Source organism: Epargyreus clarus, unplaced genomic scaffold (assembly GCF_041222505.1).
Source record: "Epargyreus clarus isolate Ecla_fem2 unplaced genomic scaffold, WU_Ecla_fem_2.2 ptg000015l, whole genome shotgun sequence".
Taxonomy (NCBI): Eukaryota; Metazoa; Arthropoda; class Insecta; order Lepidoptera; family Hesperiidae; genus Epargyreus; species Epargyreus clarus.
Window position 1 is genome coordinate 256,124 of NW_027332223.1, and position 22,652 is coordinate 278,775.

General features: G+C 36.4%; 2 protein-coding genes across 3 annotated transcripts in view; both read left to right on the forward strand.

Moving 5' to 3' along the window:
* Positions 1-22,652, forward strand: part of LOC140748232 (neuroligin-3) — a 142,234-nt gene that overhangs the window by 42,836 nt on the left and 76,746 nt on the right. The gene's annotated exons all lie outside the window — the stretch shown is intronic.
* Positions 13,937-17,917, forward strand: LOC140747840 (uncharacterized). Its single transcript, XM_073080458.1, has one exon. The coding sequence runs from the start codon at positions 13,937-13,939 to the stop codon at positions 17,915-17,917; it is 3,981 nt and encodes a 1,326-aa protein (XP_072936559.1).

Here is a 22,652-nt window from a genome sequence, read left to right on the forward strand (position 1 = left end):
TGAACCAATAACGAGTTGATAACTTTATATTGACGTAGCATAATCTTTATTAAGCTTTTTTATAACATTTGTTTCAGGTACGTAATATCTTGTGACAAGAATGAAATGAGAGGAAACCTAGCACAATATCAAAGAAAGAGAAGGAGCGCTATCAAATAACTGTAAGGTATGCGTAATATAACATTCAGGGTAGTTTAAGGACCTTTTTCTTGTCACGCGGAGTTATGTCATACGTTTGAATAAAGTTGCTGCAGACGCTTCGCGTCTCTCGTGCACCTTTTATGAGTGACTAACATAAGAAAACGAGAATCTATGAAATGATAGAATGCGAGCAGATCTACATTTTATGTAATAATGACAATTTGTTACCCCTGAGGACTAAGTTGTAATGCCTCAGAACGCCTGGTGGTTTTTTTGGACCACTTGAAGGGTTCGACCACCTTCAGAATATTAAATGTCCTGAAGTGATATTTCAAAGTGAGTATCACAGAAGCTACCAGTAAGTATAAATGTTAAAACAATTCCAAAAAACAATAAAAACGAAACAAAAATATTACCAGACTTCTGTGTATCTGTCATTGTACAGGCCAAATAACTGAAAAATAAAGCTACGGAAAGCGCTGCCGATGCCACTTTCAAAAACAAAAGGGAAACGAAAAAAAATATTTTATCAGTGAGCAGATTAATTGGGGAGCCTCGGAACAAATAAACAAGCGGCCGTCCTTTTTGCCGGCAGCTAAAAATACCCCGATAATATCGCAAAAGAAAGAAATATCAAACGGGAGTTCGATTCATCGCTTTCTGAGTTACACCGCGTACGGGTAAGCGATATGCGATCGACAATCTTACTGCACGATATGAATAGTATTAAAGATGGAAGAATCCACGATCATGACTTAAAAAGTCCTGTATGAAATAAGTAAGTCCTGTATGAAATAAATATTATAAAAATATTTTTTTAAATGAGGTCCTAAAAAAATAAGATCGGGATGGGATGGAAGCAAACAAAATAACATTTATACGCATCAAAACGTAGATATTTAAATTGTACATTGTAACACAAACATTATACTCGTAATACATACTACACACATACTCGTAAAAATACTGAAAATGAAACTGTTGACGATACGTACAAATACTACACTTGAAACATTTTCGAGGCACAATCTCTCATATTTCACAAAGCGGGATGGCAAGTACTTGTCGCTGAAAAACAGCTTACAAACAGCTGAGGTAATTTCACGAGATAACACGGAGGTATATTAAAATCCTGTTGCTAAACAGACAAATTCGTAATTTCTATCAGACAACCCCAGCCATTATAACGGCGTTTCAATCAGATGTCTTCGATGATCTTTATTGCGAATTTCTTTCTAATTTGGAAATCTATTTGTGTTTCCTTTATTATACGTTAAATAAAATGGTTAGCCTTTGGTATTATAATACTAAATTATATTCCCTTTATAGTCGACACTGAATAAATGGAGCTCTTGTTAAAGAAAAAAATATAAATTTTGTATTGATAAATCCTTATTTTTCGTAGACCCTTTCGATAATATAGATTAAAGCTTTGTTTTATTATGTTTATATTTCAGCATTATTATAATGTTTCAAACTTCCAATTAATGAATGATATAGTTTTAGAAGCAAAATTTCTATTCCCATAAAATCCTGTTTATAAAATTTCTATTCATATAAATGAATAGAAATTTTGCTTCTATATAATAATACATGCGTTGTGGTTATCGAGCAAATTCTAGTAAATATTAATTATTATTAAAACAAAAAGTCCGACTGTACAAATTAATATTTTACTATTACTACCTTTACTTTTTACTCCCACTGGCTCGAAACACATTTCCCTCCGCAGCCGGATAAAAACGAAGTCCCTCCATTACATAATTTCATGCCAAAAGAAAAATGATCTACTCACATCATGTAATATAGACAAGATGAAGCATTTATCCGCAGGTGATTCAAATTTGAAAAGTGATATCAAATAACGGAATTGGACAGGATGACCAATTTGATGAAATCGAGATAAGACAAGGATGTATCGTCGACGAGGCTCGGCCGAGGGAAACGAAGGCATAATTCATTTTATCGCGACACTCTATCGACGAATTTGTCATTGTTTTCGCGTCGCGGACCGAAATGGGTCATAGGCACGTGTTCGATGCAAAAGACACGTGCGATAAATGCTTACTCGATTCGTGATAAACTTTATATAAATCTAGAGTTATACAAAAGAAGTTTAGTTTAGTTGAAGTTACAAAAGAAGGCCGAACTCAGGTAGGACTCTTATCACATATAGGTAGGTATACACAATTTTGAATACATTTTTTGGGTTGATTAGAGAGGTTTATTGGCCGCAGTGTCCGATTATCTGTATATTCTCCTCTTATTTTATATGATTCACAATCAAGGAAAGATAAAATCCTCACTGCTTCGTTATACTTGTTGTCTCGTGACTTTACCGGATGCGGATTTATCCCTGGAAAATTATAATCCTCAATTCGAAATTAATCCTTCAATCGTCAAATTATTCTCGCTTGTCATTTCTGTCGATATTTTACTTTCCTCGTTAGCGATGGCAGGAATACCTTATGGGGACGAATTAAATTCATCTCGACGAGAGCTTTTACAGCCAGCCTGACGCTTTCGACGCTTCACTTGACGACACGCCTCCTTCCCGGGATTATTATGACGCCATTATGTTTACGCTTCGAACGTAAAAATCGTAATGGGAATGTAGCTTTAAAAAGCGAAGTACCAGGCGATTACTGTCTCTTCCGAACCGAGTGCTTGTTTATAGCCCCGGAGTGTTTACTTCGAATAAATATTCCATTCAAGCATATTGTGAAGGAATCGTCTCCAGATGTTTATATTTGAACATCGTCGTTTCTCTGTTTCGATCACAATCATCAGTTTTATAATATAAATATTATGTTTCGTACGAACAATACAGAGCCATATCAACTTAAAAAACTTAATTCATATAACCTAAGATTATAGAAAACCACAAAAAACATAAGACATTTCATTTTCAGCGCGAATAAATTAGCCCACGGTCGGTTTATCCGCAATTGCGGATAAAATCCACCGCCGTCCACGGATGATGGATGCTCTCCCGTTTATTGCGAGGGAAAAGAATAATAGCCTCTGGAGTGAATCGAGTCAGCGCGGAATCGCCAAATGGCACTTAAAGGATCAATCGATGCACATAATCACGATCTTTATCAACTATTACACTGATTGACTTTTTTATTTTAAGTTCCTACCAAGTTTTTTTTTTAAATATTGAAGTAGCAAGGGAATGTGGCCCACTTGATGGTAAGTGGTTACTGCAGCCCATGGACATCTGTAATCAACCCTGGGTAAGATGAGATTTCTTCCTAAGGTTGGCCAAGGGTGCGTTTCTACTTGTTGTCATACTTATCTGCATACATACTTATCTGCATACATACTTATCTGAGGAAGTTTGTTCCAACTTCCTCAGATAAGTATGTCTTCTTTACTAAACCTTTCAAAGCACCTCTTTAAAATGCTGTTATAAGGCGGTGGTGCTTTCGGCGTCAAACTACAAAAGATTCTACCACCTTCATAGCTAACTGACATATTCTGATATTCGTAGCAAGTTGCTACGGATTTCCATTTTATTATGCAATGGGTAATCACGGTATGTTAATTTTACGTCAATATTTTGACCCAGTTGCATGGATCGTGGTCACGGTGAAACTAGCCGGAAAGTAACGAGAATAATTTATCCAATTTACCCATTCTGCATCGACGTTACTTTCAAATAATGTATGCGTTTACCTGATTCAGTATTCTCGAACCTACTGATTTTTAGGTATTTCTACCAATTTTGGCCCTATCCTACTGAAATACTGAAATGCATTGATTTTTCACCGATTTTTGATATGTAGCGAATTTTAAGAAATTGTTTAAAAATTAAAACATTCCTGATAATTTAGTGGGCAACTGTACCCATTTCGTTTCGTTTCGTTCAATAACACTGACCTGATTAAAGGAAAGCTCGGTTTCTGGTGAATGATTGTTGTCCTTGTGTTGGCAATGAGTACTGTGATCTTGATATTGTAATTAGTACACTTTGTAACTATATGAGGATAGAGTCTTGTATTGTTTTATCTTGTAGATACACTCTTTATTGTTTGGAATCAACATGTTTTTTCCCCTTCGCCGAGAGCACGGTATAGTAATTAGGTATATTTTGTGGTTAAATTTTAACATTTTCTTGTAAATTTCATTACACGTAATCAAAATGTACTTAAAGTTTCATAGTCTGCCGATGTGTCATAGCGCGCTTACTTAATTTATTAAGCTTGCATCAAGTTGCCCCTTATCCGTACTTTAATTAAAATATCTAAGCAAGTTGCCAACAATTGTCAACTATGCCAATGTTTCGTTGATCTTGCAAATTGTTTCGTAATACATCGTGCAGCATGTAACAATTTGAGTTATTTACACTTGCTGCAATTATGTAGTGTTTGCTAAGTTCCACTCACAAATTCCCTTGACATGTTAAATTATGTTGTTATGACTTTCAGTTTCATACTATTTCGAGTCCTATAGATCGTATTGTATCGTAATTATAATTACCCGACTGCCAAGGAAGGGTTATGTTTTTCGCGCGTATCTTGTATGTTTGTCTTTCTTTATTTGATCCGATCTAACTAACGGCTGGATGAATTTCAACAGTTAAGGTGTCATTATGTATGTCTCAATGACCCGAGTGTCCTTAGATAGGTGTTAGTAAAAAAAAATCAAAATGGCGGATTTTTGGCGCGAAATAGTAACACATTTAAAAAAAAAAGGTAACCGAACCTATCGAGTAGGGTATCAAATAAAAGGAAATTAAACGGAGATTATAAAAACATATTTGTATATATATAAAACAGTAAGGTGACTGACTGACTGACCAACTAAATGACTTTTTCATTTTTCAGAAATCAACGTACAGCCTAAACCAAGGACCTTACAGTTCTGAAATTTTGCACATAGGTTCTCTATATAGCGTGAATAAGTACTAAAAAAGGCCTTTTGGAAATTCTACCCTTAAGAGGGTAAAATAGGGGAAAACAGTTATTTTGAAATCCTTTAATTTTGAAGCAACTACTATAAAATTTTGTATTGGGCTTTATGGATAGAAACAAGGACGCACTTATTTATCCCCCTCCGAAAAATCAACCCCGTAGAGGGTAAAATAAGGGTTAAAAATTTATTTGAACAATCGTCAATTTTGAAGCAAACACTATGAAATTTGTATGAGGCTTGTTGGATAAAAATAATGAAATTCTACCTCTAACGATGTAAAATAATGACCGAAACTTTGATTTACTCAAGTTATATATTTTATAGACCGTAAATGGTGGATTGTTTCGCGAAATAGTAACACGTCTTAAAAAAAGTTAACCAAGCCTATCCAGTAGGGTGTCAAAATAAAGGAAATTAAGAGGAGATTACACATACATTATATAATTAATATATCTTTATATATATATTTCTTATGTGCGTGTGTATGTCACTGAACTCATCCTAAACGACTGGACTGATTTTGATGAAGTTTGTTGTGTGTGTTCAAGTGGATTTGAGAATGGTTTAGATTCACAATTTGTATGTTTTTTACCCCTAAGTGATATTGTTTACCCTTAACATTTTTTTTATTTATATGGCAACAAAAAGTTTTCCGGATCAACTAGTACATATATACTTATATATACACTTTGAGATGACTGTCTGACTAAATGAGTGAGTTGCCGTGCCAGAGATCAACGCAAAGGGAAACCGCTGAACTTAAGCGTGCTGGAATTTTACACATTGGTTCTTTATATAGCGTAAATGAGCACTACGAGTATAAAATAGGATAATATTGTCTGAACATCTTTTGGTTTTCAAGCAGACACCTACTATGAAACTTAGTATTTGGCTTTCTGGATAAAAATAATGAAATGCCTATTTCACTGCTTTTGGAAATTCTACTTCAGCCTCTTTGGTGCAGTCGGGTTTTTGATTTTTTAAATTAATTACTTGTTACTCTTTACTTACGACGACCCGCGTGGCGGAGCGGTCACCATACCGGTCTGACGCGCAAAGGGTTTCGGGTTCGATCCCCGGACAGGCAGATATAATGATGAATTTAGATACCTGTTCTGGGTCTGGGTGTTTGTGTATTGTCTTTGTGTGTGTCCATGGCATCCACGATACAGGGAATCCTAGTGTGGGGTTGTGAGTGTAAAAAGCGTTTATTCACGGCTTCAAATTATTTGTTTACCCGCTTCATAAATATTTTACATTATAATTTTAATAAAACTAAATGATTGTTCGCTTTCTTAACGTTAAATGAAAAGCTTCAAAACATTCAATATTAATAGGTGGTTTATAAGATAAATCATCAAAGAGCTTTCAGTATCAGCCATCATAGATAACAACATCGGGTCGTTACAGATTTAACTACCACTAATTAGTTCTGGGAAAATAAATATATATATATATATATATATATGCCCGTATAACACGGCGGCAAAAACCCATTACATCACATCTAGGAAAATCCTGGAGGGCAATCGAAATCTCCATTAAGCCAATGTTAATTGCAGCTTAGAGCTACGTACTAGCTGCCAGCTAATTAGCGGATTAGGGCTTTGAAGGTCGTTAAATACAAAAGACTACACGGACGGGGGATAATTTTATGCGAATTTACAATTTAAACTAAAACCGTAGTAAGAAGCTTATTTTGGTCCAACGAATTTTTGCATAAAGGACGAAACAATTTATGCTAATTTCATACGTTTTATGATAAATAAAGCTGAGTCTAGCTTAAAATTTGAATACTTAATACCTTAAACTAAAACTAAGTTTTATAAAATATGTTTGAGAGTAAATATGAAACCTCATATCTCAACCAGATTAGCTAAAAGCTTTTTTAACTTTTAATGTTTCCTCTAAAATCCTTTCCTTGATTAAAATTTTCTATCATAATAAAAACTGGTTTAATGCTCCCCATCTTCGATCACTTCTCCCCATACGTTAAGAATATTAGTCTGCAATACAAGCATTACTGAATTGTTGATGACAAATCTTACTCTTTTTTCACATGTCTTTTTTGTCTTTGAATTTTTATCGCTCAGCAGAGCGAAAGGGTTGACATATGGAGATGTCAGTAATAGAAACCGTAGTACATCTTAGAATGTGTATCAGTAGTGCGAGTGGCACGGGGCCATGCTCTTTGTCCCGCCTCGTTAGTACCCGGCCGAGATTGCACTGCACTTTGTAAGACTCGTTCATTAAGCCACGCTAAAATATTCACGTGCCAGCACCGTACACAAACAAATTGCTGTGCCAGCTAATGCTGCTCTACATAATGCAAACTTCAATGAGAAGCCATGTGATTATTCTAATTTAATACTGACGAAATAGCGGAACTAGAAGGAATACATTAAAGAAGCTGATAACATAATCTTAATTCTTAAAGCAAACAAAACGAACTTATGTAATAAAAGAAAATTTTGCTCAGTATCCAAAAAGCAAACGTGACTACCCTCAGTAGTAAAAGTAAACGTTAAGCCTAAACACGATAACGCTGGTCAAAAATAATAGTCTTCAATCCCTAAACTTTGTATAAGGGTTAATGAAATCAAAACTTTCCTTTTAATGAACTTTCTCTGCTGATGAAACAGCTACACTGTGGGCCTCGTCCCATCGTGTGCCGATGCTATGTAATGAAACGCTCCCATGACAGAAGGTTGAAAGGAAAAGGGCGATTACAGCTAATAATCATTCCTTTTTCACACAACACATTTTCCTTTCACATCAAAGATACACGCTTGTCAAGAAATATTCAATGGCCCTTTGACAAAAACGTGTATTACTTTAAGTTCAACATGCGGATTGTATTCGACGAGCCCTCGAATAAATCTTCATACATTTATTTCATATAAGCCCTCTCTTTGCGGAGTGCTCGCTAATCATCTCTCGACATCGTATTAAATTTTAAAACACAAATCTCGAGTGCACTCACCGCGTCTCCTCCACTTGTTAGAAATTCAATTTTCTTTTATTACGTTCTCATTTGACGTTTTGACGTTTCCATTGATTGGTTTGAATAATTTCGCGTACATTGCTTTCTACCATCGGAGGGACTGAGAGGAAGGGATAGAAAAACTGTCACTGGAGATAATTTTTTTATGTCTTCCTCATCATTAGGAAATACATGCAGTATTTGAGTGGGAGCTTGGAGTGTCCATCCATCACAGTAAGCCTCGTTAACTTCGAGAGCGCTCAGTTTTAATCGTACTTGGAGTTTTTCGATTTCTGTTTCGGAAAATCGGCAGAATGATAAATGAAATGATTTATTGAGAGCGACCGCGTCATGTTTTGGTAAGGCTTCAGCTGGATTAGGCAAAGTTTTTTGTTGATTTATGTCTTTCACGGGGCTTTTTATTCCGATTCGGTCTTCATTTGTTTTGCCAATATGTATATTCAAAGTTTTTTAATACATATGATTTATTTACTCAAAAAATATTGTATGTTGTATGGCTTTCACACTGCTACGAATTTTACGTTACCGACATTTATGAAGGAAAAGTTATAATATCGGTAATTTCGAATCGTGTATCGAATGTGCAAATTCCTTTTGATCAAACTTCAATCACATAACAAGTTATAACGTGACCTCGTTGGATTCAAAAGTTTTATCAAACGTACTGAATATAGCCAGAGCAATTTTAGGAAGAGGAATATTATTTGATTGCAGAAATTTAGCAGCATCATCATGAGAAAAAGTCGCTATTGCAAAGATTTACTTATATCATACGAACATTATTCAATTGCTAAACCACCTTTTGAAATGGTTTTGTTGCCAAACAACGGGGCTTGTATGAAAAAATGTAATTACAGTCAGTAGAATAATATAGCGGCGAATCTGTTAATATCGTTGTTTGAGTTTTATATTGGATGTTTTGATAATAAGCAAAAAGGTTGTTGAACTCGAAGAAAATCACTATTAACAAGCAAAACTTGTAACAATATTTCTCTAAAATATTTAATTAATAAGCCTACGAATATTCTAAAACGTTTTAATTGAGCGATTGTATTTATAATTTAAGATACGACATCCAAAGTGTTAGCAATGTTCACTTGTCATCCGCAAGCTACGGGAAACGTGTGGTATTCTATTCAGATTGGAAATGCGGTAAGCTTCATAGAATATAATATCTCGTAGAACCGTCCTATACTCGGTGTTTATGTCTCACTAAAGTGATTATAATTGTTGTATAAATACTTTTACAATCTTCTTTATAAATTCTGTCTTGTATTTTTATCGATTCAGAAGTATAATGTTTTTCAAGTGTATATACATATGTACGTATGTATTCATGTCTTATCATCTTTGTCACGCCCTGCAACGTTTGGTTTGACCAATTTTTATTTCTTCACCTAGATAACATATTTTGTGGTATTTAAATCCATGATATATCCAATACTACTGGTCATATTATATTATGCCATTTCTACTATTCATGTGGTCTGTGATGAGCTTTATATTATGTAGCTTTAGCGGAAATCGGTAATTTCCAAGCGCCCAGCATGAACCTCTAAGTACACATGTTATGTTTCATTCAGAGTTAATTTTACTGCCATAAGCTGCATAATGGTAACGGCAAAACCAGGATTCAAATGAGTTATTATTTAGTTTTTTAGTAAAGAAAGCAGTTGTTGCAATGTTGATAAATGCTTATCATAGTTGTAGAAGGCATAATATAGTAATAAATGGTATTTCTCACGTGATAAAAGTAGCAAAGGTTCTTGAACATTTGGTATTAAATGGTCACTTATACTCAGTGATGCTAAGCGATTACTTCAACAAAATACAATTTATAGAAAAGTCCTACTTGAAGTTGATCACAGATCACGATGGCTATCATGAAGAAACAGGAATGGCCCATGTGCCATTAAGTGACATCGACGGCAAAAATATTATACAACCCCCTAAATAAATCGTAATCATTTTTAGTTCATCTCACCCTGTAACCAAAAAGCTCAACGAGATTGAAACCGAATCAAATGTGAAAAAATCACGAACTACAAAGAGAAGTGTCGGTGGAGCTCACAAAAGAGCCGACATCGGTCAATTTGAATTCGTACAAAGCAGGGCTGTAATAAAAGTTCCACGTCACCACTCGTGACCCGTCACAGATCACTACCGATTTGTCGTTTGAACTACGATTGGCTTCTTTGTTAACGCTACCTCTGACACCGCAGAGATGTGAATGGAGAACATTTTAAACTATAGTTGGATGACGAACACAAGGCATATGATGGTATCATGTAGATAACTTTATATCTTACATCTACAGGTATCTGTGTTTAAATAGCCGATAAAAGAGTCATTTTAAGTGAAATTTACTTCAATAAAGCACAATTCTTCATTTAATTCAATTCTTACATGTGTAGGGAACTTCCTTTCCAGGTACCTAAGAGTTCTTCTGAAATTATAATGTGTTAAGTCAATTCACAATCAGTGAGTTTGGTCACAGAATTTCCAATCAGTCAGTTTGGAAGACTTGGCTAAAACAATACTCAATTTTAAAGGAAAGCTGATGATTATATAAATAGTACGACATCCATATTCATATTTATCCATAACTTTCTAACGGAATTCGTTTCTACCGCTTTTCTGAGAAAACACATCATGAAGGCCCTTCAATGTCGATATTGCCGAAGCATTTTCCCAATCAACTGCTGTAGGGGGAAAGGTTTTCTATTTCACCCTTAAATCATTAACGTAGTACCTTTTAGTTGGTAAATTAAATTCCCTTTGACGAAGTTTCTTGGAGTTTGTAAGATGAGGTATGCATGCTTGTAATGTACGAGGTTTGTCGTAATTAAAACAGGAGCAAAGTTTGAGTATATCCAACAGTTAAAGTTTCTAAATTATTTCGTTTTATCTTAGAATCGTCTTTACAATGCCTTGCATCATTGTTTCTTTTGTTATACTTCATTTTTCGTATATTAACGTGGAATAGTAAGATTTCTATTAAAGAATCGGTAAAGACTATTTTACTATACTGTATAAGTAGATAACTATCGATTAAGTTTATTACGATGTTTTCGAAATTACATTTCTAATATTTAACGCAAAATCTTTAATTAATGATTATGATAATAAGAATGATGATACATAAAAATATAATATAATAATATGATATGATGATAATTGCCCTGATAAGTATACGAACGAATGTTAAAATCGTTATTTTATAGTAAAGAATCATCTGATATAAATAACTCTCAACTTCTGTATTCCCAGCACATCGTAATCAATATCCCGTTGTGTATAACAGCAATATGTGAAGCGTTACATTATGGAGCGAGAAAGGACGCAGCCCGCATACTAACCACTCTGTGAGGGCAGTGGAAAATATTATAACACCAAGGCCAATTCTTAAAAAAAAGCGTGTAACTAAAAGTATTGTAAGTCTTTAGGTTGATATATGACTTGCAGTCTCGTACCTAGCGATTATTTTTCCAATGGACACAAACATTTTAAATATTATCTATCTATTATATGTAAAATACATATTTGATGGAATAAAAATAACAAGTAGGAAGTAGATAAGGTAACGATAATAGGTAGATCTTTGAAGAAACTATGTATAATTGTTAATATAGAATGTATAATTCCTGAAATTGTGGTTGAATCGTAAAGAATATCACGAGCAATAAAGTTCAACCTTGTGTTCAATATTCAAATTTGTGTTCTATATTCAAATAATTTGTATGTGATAGTTCCGTAATATTCAACTAGATGGCGCTGCTAAAATAGCCGTTGAATCACGCTGTTGAGAACCTTTCGTAGATACTATAAGAGGCCGCTTGTAAATTTAATAAAATATATTCAGTGGAACATACAAGTGTGTTTTTGTTACAAGTGTGGTTAGTAACAACCCCTCAACCCCCTCACCTTTCTCCGAGTTCGAACATGGTCCTTCGAGCCGGATCCATCTTATTCTATAAGATTGGACTGGAGGGTTTTTTGTGAAGCAACGGACTTGCGGGCAGCGGATTGTTGTCGCAAACGCAAGTCAGACGACCAAGTGTGGATGGTTGTCAATTCGGACGGTCTCCTGAGGAGGTGACTGTCAGGCGGAGCCAGCGGTGAGGTGCAGCAGGGAGCGTTGCTGTCGGAGCACTGCAACGACAACGGGCAGCGGAGCCCGAGGCTACACTACGGGCAGCGGAGCCCGAGGCTACACAACGGGCAGCGGAGCCCGAGGCTACACTACGGGCAGCGGAGCCCGAGGCTACACTACGGGCAGCGGAGCCCGAGGCTACACTACGGGCAGCGGAGCCCGAGGCTACACTACGGGCAGCGGAGCCCGAGGCTACACTACGGGCAGCGGAGCCCGAGGCTACACAACGGGCAGCGGAGCCCGAGGTCGTGTGAATCAAATCACATGAGGTTAAGTAAAACCGAAGAAAATAGTGAGTAATTTACATTATAAAAAACTCTTTGGTGATATTAAAAAACTTTTTGAATTAATATTAGAACATAGAACATTACAAATTTAATATAAATTATATAAATCTATGCCCGATTTCTGAGCAATATAAATACGTCAAACACTTGTAAAATTTGAACATTCTGAATTTGCAATTTTGTCTGAAAGTAGTTTTTATTGACTTATGCTTATTACTTATTAATTATTATTAAGTTTAATACTTATTAATTTATGGTTATTGGTTCATAATGGAGTCAATTATAAATTTACAAAATGATTTAGCGGCACGTGTTTACAAAAGTAAATTGAATTATAAAAAGTCTCCTAAGGAAAGAATTACACTAGAATACGTAAATGGAAGGTTAGAGGGTTTAGAACAGTTGTGGTCAAGGTTTATGTTAGGACACGAGGAGTTAGCTAAGAATTATCCACCCGATGTATTAAAAAAGTCTATATACGTCACTGGCGAGATGTATGACAAGGTAGAGGAAATTTATTTAGACTACAAATGTGAACTGCAATGCCAGTTATCAAAATTCCAAGTAAAATATAGTACACCATCTCATACAGCTCCCCCAATCTCAATAGCTAAATTACCCAAAATAAATATTCCATCGTTCTCCGGAAGTTATTCGGAATGGTGTTCGTTTAAGGAACTATTTAAATCGTTAATTATAAACAACAGTACTATAGATAACATTCAAAAATTGCATTATTTAAAGGGCTGTTTAGTGGGTGAAGCAGAACAAATTCTTAGACACATTCCCATACAAGAAGAAAACTTTGAGCGATGTTGGGAATTACTTACAAAACGCTATGATAACAAACGATTTGTTTCTAATCATGCAATAAAACGATTGTTAAGTCAAAAGAATCTTATTAATGAGTCCGCAACCGGTTTAAAGTCTATTGTCGATACAACTGATGATTGCTTAGCTACCTTGAGTAATTTAGGGATAGATATTAGGAGGTGGGACATTTTAATCATACATATTCTTACTTTAAAGTTAGACCCAGAAACTCGTCGACAGTGGGAATTTAATATCGCTAGTTTATGTGAAGAATTGCCTACTTATGATCAATTTAAGAATTTCTTATTGACTAGGTTTAGAGCTTTAGAATTTCTAAATACCAAACCAACTCCTGCAGTTAGCCAACTTGTCAAAATTAAATCTTTACATGTAAAAAATGTTGTTTGTCCATATTGTACAAATGATAACAAACTGAGCTTTTGTAAAGAGTTCCAAAGAAAGTGTGTAGATGCCAGGCGTAAGTTTGTCTTTGACAATAATATATGTTTTAATTGTATGGGTGGTAGTCATTCGGCTAAAGACTGTCGGTCTCAGGTAAAGTGTTACATTTGCAAACGAAATCATCATTCGCTCCTGCATCCCAAGGGAAGGAGTCCTATGGTTACCAACAATAACAATGAAAATAACGGGTATGTTGCCTCTTCTTCAGGAAATGCTAATGGGGAAACCAATCCAACACCATTAGTATCTTGTTTTGCAAAGGATACAGTTCAGCAACAGGTGTTGCTCGCCACAGCACTAGTGGAGGCTACTTCCAGGAACGGAGTAGGATACAAGGTTCGCGCACTCTTAGACCAGGGGTCGCAGTCATCCTTTGTCACTGAGTCTACGGCACAGTATTTGGGTTTAAATAAAACTCTTATTAAAGGAAAAATAACTGGTCTTGGTGGACATAAGCAAATTATTTCCAAGGCGATGATTACCATCGAAATCAAATCTTTGATTAATTCTGATGTCAGGATTCCGGTGAAGGCATATGTCCTCAAAAACATAACTTCTCTTCTTCCTACGAGAAAAGTTGAAAAATTGGATTGGCCAGAATTAAAGGAACTAGTTTTAGCTGATCCACAATTTGATGTTCCAAATCACATTGACCTTCTTTTAGGTGCAGAAACATACAGTCAAATACTACAAGAAGGCATGAAGAAAGGTCCGTTTGGTAATTTAATAGCACAGGCTACTAGTTTCGGTTGGATTCTCTCAGGTATGGTGAATCCATCAAATGATCCTATTTCGCAGATCCAAGTTATGCACTGTTGCACGGAAAGCAATGACATGCTCAAAAGATTCTGGGAACTTGAGTCAGACCAACGGCAACCTAAGGAAACCATGTTCACAGATAATGAAAAACGATGTGAACAATATTTCAAGGAAACAACTCAAAGGGATGAGGATGGCAGGTATATCGTACGTCTTCCATTCAGAAATGGTACTCCTGAAGTAACGGCTTCACGGGAAATAGCTGAAAAAAGACTGAAACTTTTAGAAAATCGTCTTAACAAGAACAAAACAATGAAAGCAACATATCAGGAAGTAATTGAAGAGTACTTACACTTAGATCACATGGAAGTGGTACCTAAGGATGAGATTGATAATGATAAATCAATTTATTTGCCTCATCACGCGGTGGTCAAAAATGACAGACAGACTACCAAAGTAAGGATCGTCTACGATGCATCATGCAAAGGGAAAAATAATTTATCATTAAACGATCAGTTGCTGGTTGGACCCAAGTTGCAACCAGAACTAAGGTGCATTGTGATGCAATGGAGGATTTCACCCATTTGTATGTCAGCCGACATAGCTAAAATGTATCGGCAAATAAAGGTCAACCAGCGGGATGCTGATTGTCAACGCATACTCTGGAGAGAAAATGATAAGGAAGAAATAAAAAGTTACCGACTTACCAGAGTCACCTTTGGTACGGCGTCAGCGCCTTATTTGGCAGTAAAGGCTCTTCAGCAAGTAGCACATGATCACGGTGTAAATTATCCTTCAGCAGCTGAAAATATACTCAAACATTTCTACGTAGATGATTTAATGACCGGTGTTAATAGCGTCGAGGAAGGAAAAACAGTATACAAGGAAATGAACGAACTACTAAGCAAAGCAGGTTTCGAACTACAAAAATGGCGCAGTAACAGCGATGAGCTGTTAAAAGTAATGAAAAGTATAGAAACAAAAGGGGACAATACTGGGAACCTGAAAATACAAGAAGATGATATTACAAAAATAATGGGACTTACCTGGGACCGAAGTGAAGACTCCTTTCGCTATGTTGTTAATCTGCCTGAGCTGAAAAAACCTGTAACGAAAAGAAGAATTATATCAGATATATCTCGTCTCTATGACCCACTAGGTTGGGTAGGACCAAGCATAATAATAGCAAAAATCATAATTCAAAAGCTCTGGCTAGCGGCACTTGATTGGGATGATAAGGTACCAGACAATATCTTAAATGAATGGTTGACTTACCGCGAAGAGCAGACCAACTTTAATAAATTACGTATACCTAGATGGCATGGCACGAACGTGAACGAGATTTGTCGTGAGATTCACGGTTTCTGCGATGCATCTAAGGTGGCATACGCAGCGGCAGTATACCTCCGTGTACTTGACTCAGCAGGAAAGGTGACTGTTACCTTGGTCACGGCCAAGACTAAAGTTGCACCTGTAAAAGTAGTTTCCATTCCAAGGTTAGAGCTATGCGGTGCCGTGTTACTTACCAGATTGTTGTTGGAAGTTGCACAGGTGATGAATGTGGAGAAGCACAACATTCATGCATGGACCGATTCGACCGTGGTACTAGCTTGGCTAAATGACCATTCAAGCAAATGGAATGTCTTTGTGGCGAATCGAGTGTCAGAAATTCTCAATAACTTGGAACCAACCACCTGGTGCCACGTATCTTCCAAACAGAATCCTGCAGATGGAGCATCTCGAGGTTTACACCCTTTGGAACTGGTGAACAATCAGTTATGGTTTCACGGTCCAGACTTTATATCTCGTGAGCCTATCATCTATCTCAGACCAAAAGAGGTTCAGACTGAAATGGAAGCACTTAAAACACACTGTGCTACGCTAGAAGAATCTACATGGGATAAATATTCTTCGTTAACGAAAACTGTACGAGTCATGGCATATTGCAGGCGGTTCATAGTCAATTGCAACAAAACAAGAGGACCTAAAATAACTATAAACTATCTTACAGCGAAGGAATTAAGAGATACATTAACAATCTGGATTAAAGAATGTCAATCGAACAACTTTAATGATGAAATTAAATTAGTAAAAGAAAATAAAAACTTACCTAAAGGCAGCAAACTTAAGACACTGAATCCATTTCTTGATAACGATGGTGTATTAAGAGTGGGAGGTCGACTGTCACACTCAAGGTTGAATATAAATAAGAAGCATCCAATAATAATACCAAGGCAGTCTCATCTGACGGAACTAATCATTTCTGATGCCCACAAACAAACACTTCATGGTGGACTACAATTGACTTTGGCATATATTCTAAGCAATTATTGGATATTGGGCGGAAAACAATTAATAAAGTCACATAACAGACAATGCGTAACCTGTGTCAAAAACTCAGCAGTCACTAGAAATCCGTTGATGGGGCAAATGCCGGCTGCTCGTGTTACCCCAACTCGTCCATTTAGTCATAGTGGTGTAGATTACGCAGGGCCTATTCAAATCCGCACGACCAAGGGCAGAGGTCATAAATCCCATAAGGGATATATCTGCTTATTTATTTGTATGGCTACTAGGGCCATACATCTTGAAGTTGTGACTGATCTAACGACGGAAGGCTTCTTGCAGGCTTTCAAGAGGTTTGTAGCCAGACGAGGAAATTGCTCTCAGTTATGGAGCGACAATGGAACCAATTTTGTTGGGGCAGCAACCGAGTTACAAAAACGTTCTTCTGATGAGTACAGGCGTATGCATCAGGAGGTAGCTGAAGCACTGGCGATTAATCATTGCGAATGGGATTTCATACCGCCTCATTCACCCAACTTTGGAGGTTTGTGGGAGGCTGGTGTGAAATCTGTAAAATACCATTTAAAGAGAGTCGTCGGTAATTCGACGCTGACATACGAAGAAATGGCCACGGTACTAGCCCAAATAGAGGCCTGCCTCAATTCTCGGCCAATGTTAGCTCTCAATGACCAACCAGATGATTTTACGGTATTAACACCAGGGCACTTTTTAATAGGTGAACCACCAGTGGCAGCACCTGATTATGATTTTGAAAAGTCAAATGTGAGCAGTCTGAGGAGATGGCAACATACCCAACGAATGTTACAAACATTTTGGCGACAGTGGTCGCAGGAATACTTAACTAAATTTTTACATCGGTATAAATGGACTGATCGCCAATCACAACCTTCCCTGGGCGATGTAGTAGTCATAAAGGAGGATCATTTGCCCCCATGCCGATGGCTTTATGGTCTAATAACTGCCACTCATCCAGGAGAAGACAAGGTTGTTAGAGTTGTATCTTTAAAAACTAAAACTGGAATTTTGAAACGACCTGTGTCGAAATTATGTTTCTTACCAATAGAAAAGTAAACTAATATTTTTTGTATGTGTAACAATATAATAAGTAAATTAGATTCTACATTCTAATTTTGCTGGACAATGTTTATGTATGTGCAAGTGCTTTAAAGGTACTCATTTAAGAAAGTTTTATGTAAATATTTAACCTTTGTATTTCCTAGATTCTCTATGGTGGGCGGTCGTAATTGTTGTAATATTGTTAATTTGTTATTAAAGGGCAAGGTCCATCTTGCCCTTGGTGGGCGGTATGTTCAATATTCAAATTTGTGTTCTATATTCAAATAATTTGTATGTGATAGTTCCGTAATATTCAACTAGATGGCGCTGCTAAAATAGCCGTTGAATCACGCTGTTGAGAACCTTTCGTAGATACTATAAGAGGCCGCTTGTAAATTTAATAAAATATATTCAGTGGAACATACAAGTGTGTTTTTATTACAAGTGTGGTTAGTAACAACCCCTCAACCCCCTCACCTCTCTCCGAGTTCGAACACTTGAGACAAGATGATCCGGAATTTTATCTCTTTTCTCAAACCACCCAGATGCAGATAAAAAGAAACTTATAACTGTCGAGTTTCATATTTAATTGAATAGGGTGGAATACAGAATCTTTCTCACGACACTTATCACAATTACTTCATTTGTTCCTTAAGTAATAGTCTAGATACAAACGTCTCCGTAACAAATAAATACAATTTATCACACTAAGAAGGCCGAGCATATTCTAGAATCGCATTTAATCCGCTAAGTAAAACGCCTCTCGAGTATCTTCCCTGAGATACTTCAACAGGCGCATTTCACAATTCTATTGCTTCGCCGTAGAGTTGTTTGCAGCGAGAAATTCTACACAATGGGTTATTCATGCTACGGTATTGAGCATAAAGGGAATATAGAGCCTGTACATCCAAGATATATTTTAGAGAAATTTTGAAATAAACGTTTGATGTGAAATATTTTATTGTAACGACGATGTAGAGCCTACAATAGTTTGTACGACCTTAACTCAATTAGGTATTAGAAGAATTGTATAAAGTATGTAATTTCTACAGGAGTGTTTTATTTCGATAAAATTTCCTAGACTAGTCCGGCAAGAAATGGAACGTAAACAGATATAGTCATCTAATAATTACCTCTTATATTAAACATGGAAGATAACCTTTCAATAAACGTAAGTAATCATAAACGTATAAGCATTAAAGATCTTTTGAAATCGAACGATTGAACAAAACAAGACTTGAAAAATAAAATGGATGATATAAAAACAGCGTTCAGCAATGAATAAATCGGTGAATAAAATTCGCATGTTTAATGCAAAGAAATTCATGCCGGAGAACTAGTAAATATAAAACGACATAAAAAGAAGACAGACGAACGAAGGTCGGTTGCTCGGGTGAGTGGCAATAAAGAATATCGTTCCGTTTTACGTTCACTCCGGATAAAGTAAGAGGGATTTATTGCCTCCGAAGTATTAATGCGCAATAGAAACATCCGTCGAGTGTTAACTAGCTCTCTCAATGTTAAAGACCTTTTGTGATTGAATTCCGTAAATCACATGATAGTAAATCAAGTGTCACGAAATTCTGTAATTTCAAGTTGAGTTCTGGGATTGAAAATGTCTCTTTAGTCTCTTATGTTTGTTTCACGAGGTTTCTGTTTGCTGGTACCACATTAATAATCACATTTTCCGCCAACAAAATTACTATTTGTTATTAGTTTTTTTTTTTTGACGTGACAACGTCTTAAATTAGGTTGCGGCTGGGAGTCACTTATGAAAAAGTGTAACGCCCGGTAACGTTACGATGAGTCACCGAACGAGAGAGAGGCCCGCCGAATGCCTTGCGTCTCTCTCCCACTCAACTATGATCGGTCTGCCGCGCGCGCAGCACTAGAGACTAAACAAAATATATTTCTATAGTTAAAATTTGTGCAATTCTTATTTTCATTCAATTCCTTGTTCCTATTGTGCAATTTAATTATATTCATATCAATAAATATTCTACCGAGAAAAAGACGTTGTCACGTAAAATCTTCGCCCGTAAAACCGACTTTACAGGCAACCATTTTTTTTTTTTTTATAATATAAGAGTAGCAGACGAGCCTGCAGTCCACCTGATGGTAAGTGGCTACTGCCGCACATGGACATCTGTAATCAACCCCAGATAGGATTAGATATTCCTACCTGAGGTAAGCCACAGATGCGCTGCTACCCTTGAGGACTAAGCTGGAACGCCTCGGAAAAGTCTGTCTCGCTTACCACACCCTTCAAACCGGAACACAGCAGCGCCTATCACTGCTGTTATTAGGTAGAAATAGGTGTGGCGGTGGTGCCGCCGGAGTCGAACCACAAAGGGTTCTACCACCTTCAAAGTTACCTTAGTTAATTATTATGTTTGTTACTGCAATAACAGAATAACCTTTAGGTATAGAATCGGTTTGGTTTTGAAAGTTGGTATCGATACAATATCAATCATAAACATATACATTTTTTTTTATTTTCATACATCATAGTCTTTATTTCTTTTCAAAACTTTATTGTCACGCTTCCTTACTACATTCGTCTCATGTAATTTTACAGTTGCGTAGTCAGGTTTCTATCCGATTGGAGAGTTACAAATTCCATTTGATTTAATGCTATCGAACCGTATCAAAAATCACTTTTTTTATAATTATACCTAAACGATGAGGCAGACGGACTACCTGATGGAAAGCAGTCACCTGTGGATATTTGCAACACCAGAGAAGTCGCCAATGCATCGCCGGCTTTGGAGGAGAGCTCTTTTTACAACTTTTTTGAAGAGCCCCAAATCATAGCGCTCGGGGAATACCTCAGAAGGAAGTTCATTCCACACCTTGCACGTCCGTGGCAAGAACGTCCTTGAGAACCGAACCGTGGTGGACCGCCACGAGTCAAGTTGGTGTGAATGGAACTTCATCGTTCGGCGAGTGGTGCGATGGAAAAATGGTAACGTAGGTACCAGGTCAAATAGTTCCTCGGAACACTCATCATTGTAAAGCCGGTAGAACAAGCAGAGGGAACGTATGTCCCTCCGCAAGCTTAAAGGTTCTAACCGATCAGAGGTCTTGGGGTCGTTGACGATTCGGATCGCGCATTTCTGCACGGAGTCAAGTGCACTTATTACGTATTAGAAACACAAATATGTGTTATATATGTTATACCTAAAAAATAAAGAATCAATTTAAAATACAAAGTTTAAAGACGTGATCGAAATATAATAGTGTATATTTATAGTATAGTTCCCAACTCAGTATCTGATCTAAAGTTTGTGAGTTTCGAAATTAGAATAGATAGTAATATTAAGTATCAAAACCAACGAAGACGGCAAAAGTAATAATTAATTCATCTAGAGAACATGAATACGAAATGGAATTGTTGAGCGACATTTTAATTATACTAGGAAAAGTATTTAGAAGTATAAATATTTGAAGCTTTAGTCTCGCATTGGTAATTAACGTGAGAATCTCTTTGAAATCCCTCGTCAATTACGGCGGTGTTTGCGGCTGACGAGTCTAATTTATAAACTTTAGCGAGTACCTTTTGAACTATCGCAAACTTATGGTAGAGGTCTGCTTTGATCACTGGTGCGGCAAGAATTCGTCAAGTGATTTGTCATTTGACCTTTTCATCAGTGTCCGTTTAGGTATCTCTTATTTTGACGTAAATTTAAACGTCAAAGTGTACCTCTGCCTACTTTATCAACTGTCAAATTTTAGTCTCCGAGGCTCAAGTGCTCTTATTGTGAAATACAGGAGACTCAAGATGGATCATGCCTATAACGACTGTAGTATTGTTATGTAAAGTATTTTAGTATTTAACTTCTTTGTATTCTTAATTTATATCTCAGAGACAAATGTTTCCGTTTCAATTAATTGGCATACACAATAAATTTTCTCATTATATTTCACAAAACTTCTTCGGCGACATTTACGAAGCGACAGTATCTTTGATCTCAGAATCAATACGACGTAATTTCTCGCCGCTGCTGTCGGAATTGAACAAATTATTTGATCTCACATCACAGGATTTTTCGCTTATAACGGACAATTTGAATGGCATCGAAGAAATTAGCTTTCATTTCTGTTGCTTTCTCAGTATATAATTTGTGACTTTAATAATAAGAAAATTATAATTTCACCTTTACTACAACGCTGAATCGTTGGACTGGGGTGAAAATTTGGTGGGCCAATATTAAACTTAGTTTTGGTTTTACGGGATTTTAGCAATATATTGAATTAATTTTATTCTTATAACAACAAAGTTTATAACATTCAGTATATCACCGTGTTGTTTGCAAATTAGGATTTGGTTCAGCGCATTTAATATTAAATGGGAATGGGATTTCGATTCGCTCGCTTTATTCCCGGAGGTCCTCCCGCGTCACCGACCGCGGTCCGATCAATTTCGGTTTCCAACCTTAACTTGTGTTAAATTTGTGGTTTTTGTCTAATTGTGGAAGGTAATGTTTTTAGAGTGTATGTATTGTCTCATTCTTTTTAACCTAATATGAGGTTTCCCCTCCCTTCCCTTTTCCCATTTTCTGTACTTCATTTTCCCATTTATAAATTCGCACTATTAGATAAAATTTATTCAACTAACTTAGTGTACCTTTCCATAAGATGTACAATAATTTCACCAGAAAAGTTTGTTGTTCCTTAATATTATTTTGTAACCTCAGTTTCCCTCGGACCTCCACAATCAGGTCCGTAACCGGTACTCACGGATTTTCGG

Excerpts from the sequence above, each read along its gene's own strand:
- LOC140747840 (XM_073080458.1), top strand. The coding sequence starts at position 13,937 with ATGGTTACCAACAATAACAATGAAAATAACGGGTATGTTGCCTCTTCT.